Source organism: Ursus arctos, unplaced genomic scaffold (genome assembly GCF_023065955.2).
Source record: "Ursus arctos isolate Adak ecotype North America unplaced genomic scaffold, UrsArc2.0 scaffold_32, whole genome shotgun sequence".
Classification (NCBI taxonomy): domain Eukaryota; kingdom Metazoa; phylum Chordata; class Mammalia; order Carnivora; family Ursidae; genus Ursus; species Ursus arctos.
Genome location: NW_026623008.1, coordinates 27,621,933 through 27,634,360, shown reverse-complemented (window position 1 = coordinate 27,634,360; position 12,428 = coordinate 27,621,933). Strand labels below are relative to the sequence as shown.

Below are 12,428 nucleotides of genomic sequence, written 5' to 3'. Positions count from 1 at the left end.
GGAATATAGAAACCATGTAATAAATCCTAGCAGTCGTTATTATCATTGCTGTTGTTTTTGTTGTTGTGATGCATCCCACCCTTTCCTGGACTAGAAGGGAGCAGGCTGCTGTCAGTTTGGGAAGACCGCTGTCCTGCAAAATGGCTTGCAGCTAGGTCCACAATAAGGCCCAGTTCTGGGCTAAGGACAGCAGGCTTCCCTCTGACCCCAGGGCTCGCAGGGCTCCCACTGGCCTGCGGGCCCCCATGACGGAGCCCCACAGCCTCTGCAGCTGGAGGCTGTTTCCCACCGCAGCCAACGTGGCAGCAGAGGGAAGCCTCCTTCTGCCGCGCAGGCTAACACCCGCCCACTCTGGGATGCGGCAGGAGCCAGGCCCAGCTTGTGCTCCCTCCCTGGACCTGGGGAGGGGCCTGCAGGGGCCAGGGTCACATCAGGCCCTGGGGGCCTCAGATTCCGCCTCTGCCTTCCACCATTCACTTCTCTAGTACTTCTCTCGTGCTGGCCTTCCTGGAGGCTGCTCCTTCGTCTGCTCCCCAGCTTTCATTCCTGCCTCCCTCCCCCTGGCCTTTCACAGGCTTCTAATCTAGGGTGCCGATCTGCCCATTCCTGGAGTCATCCCTCTTCCCTTCTGCTTCTGCAGTTTCCCTGCCAGGCCACTTCTTCCCTGCACCCTACCCGTCTCCTGGCAAGAGGCTGCTTGCAGGACCACCAAACAGAATTAACATCCAGGCTCTCCCCTCCTCCCCAACCCCTACCCATCCTGCACTGTTGGTGGTGCCTTGAGAGCCCTGCATCCTTTGCCTTGAGTTCCGGTCCTGCCAATCCCCTTTCCCTTTCCCCATCAGGACCCCGGGATCTCCTGCCTTAGAGAATAGCCAGGATTTTTTGGTTCCTTGGAGCAACTAAACCAGGTGATGGGGATTGGGTATCCCGTCTTCAATGAAGAGGCTCCTTGGCTTTATGCTCGTGGGTGGGGCCTTCTGCTCTCCTCTCCTGTGCTTCCTCCTTGCTGGTGCCCAGCGGGGCCCATTACTCTCTATCAAGAGGCTGCAGCTGCTGCCTCTCTGGCTCTGGTCTGCCTGTCCTTCCCTCTGGTCTCTTGGGCCACATTTTCCAGTGGCTGCTTGGGAAACCAGCCTCTCCTGCTCCCGGGTGAGGAAGGCCCAAGTCTGGCAAAGAACCTCTCTTTGCTGTCCGGTCTTTGAGGATGGCCTCAAGACCCGCACACCTCTTCCCCTTCTCAGAAGAGCCCGGGGAATCCTCCTCCCACGGCCACAGCTGCCTGCCCCCTGAGGTGGGAGGGAGTCCCCCTCCAATTGGCCACGCTGCACTCTTCACATTGCCACACAATGCCAACGTCCCCTACTTCCAGAAAGGAAGGGAAAGAAAAGACGGGAAATGAACAGCCAGGATAGAGCTGGGCTGATAGTCTATTTGTAAGAAAATTAAAGATTTGCTTTTCAGATGTTGGGGGCCATGCTCTTACCAGACAGCTGGCAAATGGGAGAGATTGGGAATGATGGAATAGATCAAATTATTTAAATGAGAAAAATAAATTCACACACAGCCTAGCCGCTGCCCGGTGACAGATCCGTTTATTTATCTACTGCATCCGCACCGCTTTGTCTCTGTCAAAAAGGTCATTAAACTCGCCTAACTGCGTAATTCCCAGCCTCCTGCTCCAGACTCGCTCCACAGCCCTTCCTTTCCCTCGACACCCAGCGCCACTTGAAAAAAAATTTATTATTGCTAATAAACAAGGTTTTTTTTTTTTTTTCTCTTTAACCCTTTCTAGCTTGCGCCCCCATGGGTCTTGCTCCATTCTACGGAAATGACAGTTTCCCTTTATTCTTTCTCAGGAGAAAAGGGGAAGGGGGCTAGCCCCTCCTGCACAGTTGGGGGAAGATGGAAGGAAGGGAAGTAGCTGGGTATATCTCAGACGCCCTCTGAGTCTAAGGGTTTAGCTGTTTTCCTCTGAAACCCCTGTGGCCGCAGTGCCCCGTCAAGAACTGCCTTCCACGGCAGAGGGTCCGGCCTGGGCAGTCCCAACCCTACCAGATCCTGCAGCTCCCCTAGCCCAGCGTGCACAATTCTCTTTGAAATCTGTCTCCCCGGAGCCCCAGCCCCAACTCTGCCTCCCCGAGGGCTGGATTTCGGGAGGGCAACCGGTTCCTGGGTCGGTCTCCCGCCGCCGCCGTCCAGCCTGCGCCCGCTGCGTGGGAGCTGCAAGGCGAGACTCCGCAGACGGCGGGCTCCGCGTCCCTCTGCTCCGGCGGGCGCGTCTCCTCCAGCTGGTCGGGCCGCTAGGCTGCCGCCGTCGCCCAGCTCGCGGTGCCAGCTCTCTTGCTCCACGCCCGGCTCCCAGGCTCCGTGCCCTCGCAGTTGAAGGGACTGGGGGCGGCAGGGCGGATGGGGACATCTGGGAAGCGAGGAGAGTCCTCGTTCTCCGGCCGTCCCCCTAAACCGGGTCCAGGGTCCCCTTCCCCGCCCCCTGCGCAGGTGTGAGCGCGCGAGTGTACGCCTCGGCGGGCGTGAGTGTGAAGTGTGTGTGCGCGGGGGAGTGCGCGGAGGGAGCGCGGGCGGCGGGCGGCGCGGGAGGCGGGAGGCAGGGCGCGGGGAGGGGGCTGGGAGGGAGTGTGTGCGCGCGTGCAACTCCACTCCGGGGCTTTGTGCGAGCCCGGGCGATAGCATTGGCGGCGGCTGGAGGAGGAGCGGCCGGAGACGCGTGCAGCCCGCCCGCCAGCGCCTGGCAGCCAGGGCAGGTGGGAGCCCGCGCGGGAGCCGAGCCGAAGCGGAGTCCGAGCGGAGCCCGGGCGGAGCCCAGGAGTCTCTCTCGCGGGCGGCCCGTGGGCGGCAGCCGGGCGGGGCGGGCGCCGGCGGGGCGGCCCCCCAGTAAGATGTGCGCGGCGCCGCGGGGCGCCCCCCACTCGCAGCGGCGCTCGGGAGCCGGGCAGCTGGGCCAGGCGGCGCCTCGGGGGCTGCTGCGCGCCCGCGCCTAGAGCTGCCGCCCCAGGGAGCCCGCCACGGCCGCGCCCCGGGCACGCTCGGCGGCGCCCAACGATGACCGCTCCCTGGCGGCGCCTCCGGAGTCTGGTTTGGGAATACTGGGCCGGGCTCCTCGTGTGCGCCTTCTGGATCCCGGACTCGCGCGGGATGCCCCACGTCATCCGGATCGGTAAGTGCTCCCCGGAGCCGGGGGTCTCTGTGCGCCCGGGCGGGGGCGGGAATGGGGGGCCAATGAACGCGATCCCAAGAGATTTTCCCGACCTCTCCGGGCTGCCGGGGCCGGGTGACCACCGGGAGCTCGTCCCGGTGAGGACAAAGTTCCAAAGCCGGGGTTACGGGGCCTTACTTAGTCGGGGGGAGGCGGCCGGGCCGCGGCGGGCGAGGGGCCCTTGGCGCGCTCGTGAGAGGCCAGACCTGGCTGAGAGCAGCGAAGCGTTCCAGCCTCAACCCGAGTGGCGGGCGCATTTCCCGGCGACTGCCAGCATGACCGGCCGCAGACCGAGTTCTGGGACCCGGCTTCTCCGCGGAGCGGGAACCCTGGGGAAGGCGCCAACTTCTCTTCCCTCCTGGCTCCCGGCAGGCCCCTCGCCCCCACCCGGGGAACGGCTCCAGAGGCCGCGGCGGGGACGCGGGCGATGGCTTCGCAGGACGGGGGCATTGGATCTCCTCTCCCGGCGGCCGCCCACGGCCTCGGGGGGGCCCCATCCGGCCCGGCGGCTTAGGGCAGAGGAGGGGCACCCCCCCACCCCCCGCCGGTCGCTTCTGCGGTCGCCTGAGGCTGGGGGGAAGGGAGCGACCGAGCCTGCCCACCGCGGCCAGGAAGGCGGCGGGAGGGATGCGAGCGGCTTTTAAAGTTAGCCGAAATCCCTCCGCAGCTGGCGGCGGCTGGCGGGGCTGCGCGAGGCTTTCTGGGGCTTCCGCGTCTCCGCTCTCTTCTCTTACTCGGGGCTTTAACTTTGTTGTGGCCGCCCCAGGCGCCCTGTAGGCAGCGCTTTGGGCAGTGCGGGGGGAGCCCTCCGGGTGGTAGGCCCGCGCCCGCCTGGGCTGGGCCCGGCCTGGCCACGCGGGAGCCTCGGCCACATAGGGCCTGCGCCTGCCGCCAACCCGGAGACCTGGGCCGCCTGGGTTCTCGAAGCGCCACCACCAGCATCTGGCACCAGGCGGGCAGAGCTCTGCCGAGCCAGGGCCACCTTCCTCCCTTGTGGCTCTTCTCTGGGCGCGGACTGCTAGAGGCGTGAGGGCGTGCAGGAAACCGAGGTCGGGCTTGGTTTTGGTACTTCAGGTTTTCCTAGGAGGTGGTCAGGAATCTGGGGGTGGGGGTCTGGGTTTGTGGCTTGCTCTTGGATCCCACAATCTCTTGAACTCAGCATCGGGATGGGAGTAGAGCGCAGTCCTAAGCGCTGCCCACGCTGGGGTCTTTCAATGCATGCCGAACCCTGGCAGACTCAACCCCAACTGGAGGCAGAGTCGTCCAGGCAAGGGGCTCTGGGGACATCCCTCACGGTCAGGTTTAACCCTTTGCAGCCCACGCTGCTCTTGGCAAGACAAAAAAAACAAAAAACAAAACAAAAAAAACCCCCTCGTCTTCTATCTCAGCTCTTCTGGCTGCCCGAGCTCCCAGCTTGGTCACCATTCCAGGGGCAGGCAGTCCCGTAGTAATGGGCCAGCACTTCTTTTATTCCATCCTTCCTTCCCTGTTTTTAGGGTGCCCTTGGGAGAAAGGAGTGGAGACCGAAAGGTGCTGTGTGCCCATCCCACGCGCATTGCAGGTTCCTCTTCGGTGGTTCTTCCCTCTGCAGGGGGCATGGGGGAGCTGGGTATGCTCTGGCCCTGCCTCAGGATGGAGGTCTTTGGGGGCCCAGGAAGTCAGGAGCAGATGAGGACAGCCCCAGAAGGATGAGTCAAGGAGGGGCAGGATGATGTATCCTTACCTGCCCCCTCTTACTGTGAAATCGACTTGCACTGGGGGCTCCTCACTGCTCTGAGGGGAAGCCCCAGCCTGCCTGCCCTTTCTTGGGTTCAGCTTGTAATAACGCAATTAAGGATGGCAAAGCCCTCCTCTCTTCTAATCTTCTTCGTATTAAGCCCCAGGATTAATTAGCGTGTCGGCCCAAGCCATTTATATCTGAGAGCCCTGCCCCATTTGATTCCCAGCCCGAGGACTGGGGTGCTGTGCAGATGCCAAACGTGACCGCCGGAGCTGTGCCAGCTTGGACGGAGGATGGGAAGGCTCTGAGGCCTCCGGAGCTTCCTGGGGAGCTGAACTTCCATCGTTCTGAGCCCAGGGTGGAACCTTAGCTGGAGCTGGGGAACCATGGTGGACACGGCGGGCACGCGTGCGCGCGCGCACACACACACACACACACACACACACACAATCCTATGCCGAAACCCAAGCACACTGCCTTGGCATCTCCCTTTTCTGATGCACCCATGGGATTCCAGTGCTTTGGCTGGGGCCGCAGGAATTAAGGTCCTGGAAATTGGGTTCCGGAGCATGCTGGGTGCTTCTGGTTCCCCAGATGGATGCCTGAGCCCGCTGTGCCTGGAGCCGAGTCCTCCAGCAGGCAGGCATCCTCAAGACCAGCCTGGGAGAGGGTTTTCCTGCAGGTGTCTGAGGGGCTCTCTGGGCCGGGGAGCAGCGTACCCGCCCCTCTCTTTGTGCCTTTTTTGGGGGCTGAAATTTCCTCTTAGACAAGGAGATGGATAGCTCAGCAGTGTGACAGAGTGTTCAAACAATCCATCTTGAATAGATGAATTGCATTGCTCTGTCTTTTTGTAACTGTGTCTATCAGAGGGAGAGGTCAAGGCATTGATTGCTTGGATGGTTTGCAAGTAACAAAGGAGAGCGAGGGAGAGAGCGAGGGAGAGAGAGTAATTGGATTGTAGTCTGCGGGAAAAAATGATCATTGATTATTTTATATGAATATGTGGAGGATGTATCTGCGTGTGATTATCAAGTGTTGCTCATTGAAGGTTTTCAAGGCATATTGTTCGGCGTTTTATTATTACTGTTATCATCGTTATTATTGTTGAGATGGATTCTGGTCTTAACTCACGGAAGGCAGTTTAATGCATGGGTCCTCTCAGCCAGACGGACTTCACTGACCTCACGTGGGAACCTGGATTTCCTGGTTACGTGACCTAGAACCTGAAGTGGAGGGGCCCTAGGCTGGGAGCTAGGAGGCCTGGGTTTTCTGCTCTGCCTTCTGCCCGTTTACTGAACCATTTTGGTCAAATCACACTGTCCCTCTCCAGCCTTGAGCCTGTTTGCCCATCTGTAAACCGTTGGGTTGGCTGTGATGGTTTGGGGTATTCTGTGGCTTCGCAGGACCTCTGAGTGCAGCCTGGTGGGGACTGCCCTGTCCAGTCTCATGGTTCCCGAGGCTTGCTCGTATTATATGCGTACTGGAGGATCGAGGGCCAGCTTGGAACTTGAAAAGGGAACCCGACAGTGGTGGCCGCAGCTGGGGAGCTCTAGTGTATGGTGACGATCTCTAGCCAGCCGGGGGGAGGTTCAGAGCCAAATGACTGCAGAGACATAAAGCAGGTGGATGTGTTGGGGTGGGGGTGCCAGGGAAGGGCTGGCTCAGCCCGGGACTCTCCGAGCATCTATAGATAGAGCAGAACAGATGAGCCTCAAGGCCCCTAGCCTGGGCTGGGGGGCCCTGTGGGCAAGCGCAGCTGTCTGTCCCTGGGGGATGAGATCCCCTCCCCCAGAGTTCCCCAGCCAGTCCCGTCTGTCCGCATCGTCTGTGATCAGTTCACCCAAATGGTCCTGAACATTCATCTCCCGAGTTTGGGAGCCGCGTGTAAAACAATGAGGAATTTCTTACCGTGACTGGTGATGCGCTGAGACATTGCCGCCTTGTAGGAGCAGACAGGAGCTGAATGCAGATCAATAGGGTTTCCCCCCCTGGAAGTAAATAGCTTCAGACAAGACCTGGGAGTGGCCCGAGGGGCCTTGGAAAGCATTAACTTGAGGAATTTCTGCCTCCACTTTCTAGCCCAGCCGCTCCTGTCAGCCCAGGCTTCCCTCCTCCTCAAAGCTGGAGTTTAATTTCTTCTTGATGTCTGCCTCGCACTGCACTAAACAGTCTTTTGACATCAGGATGATCTGGGGTTTTCAGAGGTGGCTTATGTCCTGACTGGGCTCTTCCAAGGTCACTTGCATCACCCTGTTGCTGGCGTGACAGCTGACCTCAGAAGTCCAGCCTGCTGTGCTATTTTGAAAGGGCTTTGAGGGGCAGCTCTTCATCCCCCACCCCTTCAGGAAGGCAAGGCTGCTTAGCTGCTTTTAGGATCCTTTCTGGGGCCTGTGAGCCTCCCCGAGTCCCCATGTTCCCACAGGCACTCTGTGTCCCCGCTCTAGGAAACAGAGCCTCCTTGGGGGTTGGGGGTGGGGAGGAAGTACAGATTCCCCTGTGGACATCAGAGCTCTCCCTCCTCTTGGGGGTGGGGTACACGGCCATGTACAGGGGAGGTGGCTGAGCCTGCCTGGGGTGCCCTTTTAGGAGGAGACTTGGTTGTGCTCAGCAACTGGGTCTGTTCATGCTCTGCTGAGGCCACACATCCTCCATCCGGTTACAGACGGCTGCCCCTGCCTCCTGTGGCTTCAGCCCGAGCCCTGCCTTGTTTGCTCTAGACCCTCCAGAGGGACTGTGGAGAGGCAGGAGCCAGTGCTTCATTTGGCTGGTAGCAGCAGAGAAGAGCCTGGAGCGCTCCAGGCCCTGCCCAGCAAAGACGAGGACCGAAGTTCCAGGAGCAGGGTTTGTCCTGATGCTGGTGTGATGGGGCTGGAGTTTTGGATGGACGCGTGGGCCCGGGGCCTGGTGCACACCGCGTCCCGGGGCTCCTTCCCTGGAAGAGCCCTTCTTCCAGGTGCCCATTCCCCAGCAGCAGCACCAGGGGGCAGTGTGCCTGTGTTGAGATATCCATGTGTATGTGTCTCCTGCCTGGGACCCCATCTGGGTCTGGAGCGACATCAAATCACCCACAACGACTGGCCAACACAAGGGCCCCGCAGTTTATGGAGCACTTACCAGGTGCCAGGTACCGTGGGGTTCCCAGCGCTGGCGAGTCATGCGGGGAAATAGTAGGTGCTCAATAAATGCCCCTGCGGCACTCCCCCCAACCTTATTTAGCCATCGCCACCTTGCAGGCGTTGTTTCTTTTTTGCAGATGAGGAAACTCAGCCTGGCACAGTCACTTACTTGCCCGAGATCACAGGGCCAGTGAGTGGGAGATGCAGGATGGGAACTGCCGTCAGCCTGACTCCAGGTCCCGTGTGTTTGAAAGTCTGTGTGGTTGCAAGTGTGACAGCACCGGATTGCAGAGGCGCTGAGCGGAGCACCCTGACTCCCATGGTTCTGGGTGCTGCGTGTGGCCTCGGAGGGCTGGGTGCTGTCTGGCCCGGAGTCGGAGATGGCCGTGTAGGTGCTGCGACATTGAACCCTGCCAGTGAGAGTTCGCAGAGTCGCACTGTCCTTGCTGTTGGGCCGCTTCCTCTAGAGAAAAGAATGGGTGGTCTTTCCCATCCCTCCCACCAACACACATACCTACACGGACTCCATCCCACCTTGTCCGAGCTTCTGGACTCTGCCCAATGCTCCAATTCAAGCCTGAAAGAAAGGATGGACTTTCTCTGGGGGTTGGCTGGTCCCTCTACTCTGGGGACTCCTGTCTACACGTCCCCCTGGCAGCCACCAGGCTGTCCTCAAAGACATTGTCAGAGCCTTGAGGAAAGGGCCCCATGTCTGTGTCTCCCCCTCACCTCCATCCTCATCAGCCAGTGAGCTGGCAAGAGCAGGTGGTCGGTGAATTGCTCTTTGTTCTTCTCTTTCCCCTCACCTCCCTTTTCCCTCCCCATTCCCATCCCCTCTCCCTTCCAACATCCTTTCCAGGCTGATAGGTTTTATGGTCATTTGATTTTTAAGTAAGAGTCACATCCCGACCTTCTAAATAGAGCCTGCTTGCTAGGAATGAGGGGAAGGCCCACTGAACCTGTGCTCTCTTACAGATGCTATGGGTCAGGTGTGGGGACCTGGGGGCAGCCCTTCCGCCAGGCCACCTCTAGGAGAGCAAAGGCAAATTCAGATGTACCCTTCTTGTCTACCATGTTCCTTCTTCAGGGGGACGCAGGGAGACTGGGGTGATGATGGCTGCCAGGGATGGAACTATTCTGGGAGTGGGGGAAACTGCACTGCCAAGAGCCCCTAGAGAGGTGACAAATTTGGGACAAACACAATCAGAGGGGTCGTGCTGTTTTCCAGGGCCTCGGTTTCCCCATCTGTAAAATGGGGATGATACCGTCTGCCTCACAGAGTCAGAGAGGTATGATGTCTTTTCAGAAAAGCGTAAATGCTGCCCAAAGATCAGCATTTCTTCTTGGTGGTATTCGGGGAGCGTGACACGAGCACAGGGCCAGGACGAGGGGGAGGGGAGTGAGGCAGCTAGGGGGCAGAATCGAAGCAGGCGCTCACGGGGTGACCCTGCGCTGGCGTCATTGACCGCGATGACGGGTGCTTCCTGCAACGTGGTGCCCCTTTGTGCCCCCTGGGCCTGGATGGACCGACTCCTGTGCTTGCTCACGGAGTCCCTGCTTTCTTCTGCTTCTCCTTGCACCCCGGAGACAAAATCCTACCTGAGTGGGAGTGGGGACACCGGGTTGAGGCCCAAGGGGTCGGGTTCGAGGACCACAGGTCATGACTTTTCTGACTTTGCTTTTGTTAGCCTTTGGGCCCATTCTATAGCAGCTATGGCACAGAGCGACTCGGCCCCGCCCACTGGCCGCCTTGTTTTATTTCCTTTGGAGTTATGTCCAGGGTCCCCCTGCCTCTGACTCCAAGCCTGGGACTCCTCTCTCCCCAGAGGTCACTCTGCCACGTCCCCCCTTGCTTCCTTGGACCACTCTGCCTTGTTTACCAATGCTGACTGCCCTTGGCTGGACTTAGGCTTGTGGGTGTGTCAAGGGCTTTCTCCCGTACATGCGTGTCCCGCCTCCCCCGTTAGACAAGGAGCTGCCCCAGAGTGTGTAAGGGCGCCTCCCCCACCATCACTCCCAAGAGGCAGACCGAGTTGTTTGGGAGTCAGATAATATGTGTCACCGGTTCTAAGGTGGACTTCCCGCCTCCGCCTTCTCACTTCTCTGAAATCAGGGTGTCTCACATGTCGTGACTGGGGTTCCTTACAGGATTGTTTCCTTTCTTGGGGCCTCACAACATCATGGAATGTCTGGGGGGTGAGAAAATGTGGTGCACCTGACTTAGACGGTGAGTCTGACATGTCTGTGCCTTGCGATGTTGGGCAAGTCACGTTACCCCGGAGCCTCCGTTTCCTCATCTATAAGGTAGAAATATTACTGTTAGGCAGAACCATATTCCGATGTTTTTGACCTGCAACAATTTCATATGGTCGAACCTTACAGTATCGTTTTCACAGAGTTAGCGTGAGGATTAAAGAAGATAAAGTGTATAAAGCTCTTTGCACGGTGCCTGATGTTTAATAAATGTTAGGAGAGAAAGGATCCCCTAAGGGTGGAGGCCGTGTCTCTGCCATCAGACTATGAGCTCTGAGACTGTCTGCCGCTTATGTACCCTCTGCCTTGTGCCAACCCTGGTTCTCAGTACTCCACGCATCTCAATACATGGCTTTTACCCATTGCCCACACACCTATGTGCCCCATAGCAGAAATGGTAGGGTCTGGCTCCCTGTGACAGTTATCCGCCACGTTAGGGAGAGAGAGAGGTGCCCTTCAGGATGTTTCTGTAGGTTAGCTCCCAGACTCCTCCTGGCCTGCTATTTATCATATACCTGCAGCCCGTGGGGTTCCCTATATTTGCAGCATTTTCGTTGAAATGTCCTTTGCATGTGTTCAGAGCCGAGAAGACCCTGGTTGTGGGATGCTCTTTAGGATTTGATCTGGGGAGTCCTGACCTGTCCTTCTCGGATGTGGAGTTCAATTCTCCTTCGTGGGCAGTCCCGTGCAGCCCAGAGAGGGTCTGTGGCTGGAGGCTGGGCCCCAGGGGGTAGACACTCCTGGCTCTGCTGGGAGACATCAGGTAATGAGGCCACGGCAAGAGCTGGGGAGGAGAGAGTCCCCATGGTGATCACAGAGATCGGAGATAATGAGATGGAGTGAGATCCGGGGGGAGTGGCAGCTTCGACTCCAAGTCCTTTGGTGCCATGCTGAATGGTGGTTAAGGAAGGCAGACGAAAAAAGGGAGCGAGAAGGAGCTAAGATTCTAGTTTGTGTGAAGAGGGTTCCAATCCATAGGCGACAATTAAGTCTTGCGCTATTAAAGGGACTGATGCAGGTAGGCTGCTGATGGAAGGGGGTTTATAGAGTTCTCAGAACAACTGCAGGGCTGAGCTCTTTAAATATGGGAACGAGGGAGACTTGTGCAAAGCCTTCCTGCATCTGCTTTGCAGAACTGAAATATGCTATTCCAAACAGCCTGCCCAATTGGGCGGAAAAGCGGGAGCAGGGAGCCAAGGGCTTCCCAGGGCTCTCCGCGTCACATTTCCTGTCTGTGGTGGAGAATCACAGAATCTAAGCTGAAAAGGACCCCGGGGGTCATTTGAGGCTTCTGGTTCTCAAACATCAGCATGCATCAAAATCACCTGGCGTGCTCGTTAAAATCCAGATCGCTGGGGCCTCACCTGCAGGCACAGCTTCTGATGCAGTAGGTCTGGGGGGAGGCCTGGCATTTTACATTTTTAATAAGGCCCCACCCCAGATAATGCTGAAGCTGCTCATCTGGGGCTTACCCTGTGAGGACCACTGTTCTAAGTCACTGGAGCCCCCCCCCCCCCACCTTACAGGTAGATCTCTGGTCTATTGAATACCACCTGAGGCAGGAAACTCGTTATTTTGGATCCTGTTTTGTTCCTTACTGCAAATGTTTTGGCTTATTCCAATCTTTCTGGCAAGGTGTCCTCTAAAATTTGTCTGCCCGCAGTTCTGGGGAAAGCCGTAGAACTTGGGTGTTGAGAGTGTAGGTTCTGAGATCCACCTGAGTTTAAATTTCCTTCCCCTCCAGGCTCTGACACTTTGGGTAAGTCACTTAACTTCTTGGCCTTAGCTTTCCTCACCTGTAAAATGGGGATAATAATAGATTTGACCTCATGGGATCATTGTGAGAATGAATATGCATGGCACAAGAGCAGTTGTCCATGCACTTCTACAATCCAGTATTGTGGATAAGTTCACACGTGCTGGAACTGCCAGCCTGACTTCGAAGCCTGCCTCGGTCACTTACCATCCGTGTGATCTTGGGCAAATTAATCTCTCGTAGTAGTAGTAGTAGTAATAATAATAATAGTGTCTGCCTCATAGGGTGGCTAGAAGGATTACATGAGTTAATGCATATAAAGTGTTTAGACCACAGCCATGGTAAGTGCTCAGCAAAAAAAACAAAAAC

At 57.9% G+C, this 12,428-nt stretch overlaps 1 protein-coding gene across 1 annotated transcript in view; it reads left to right on the top strand.

Moving 5' to 3' along the window:
- Positions 1–3,060: 3,060 nt before the first annotated feature.
- GRIK3 (glutamate ionotropic receptor kainate type subunit 3) overlaps positions 3,061–12,428 on the top strand; it is a 213,491-nt gene continuing 204,123 nt past the window's right edge. Inside the window, exon 1 of the mRNA XM_026516525.3 lies at positions 3,061–3,175. Coding sequence (XP_026372310.2) covers positions 3,061–3,175 — 115 coding nt within the window. The remainder of the gene's footprint in view (positions 3,176–12,428) is intronic.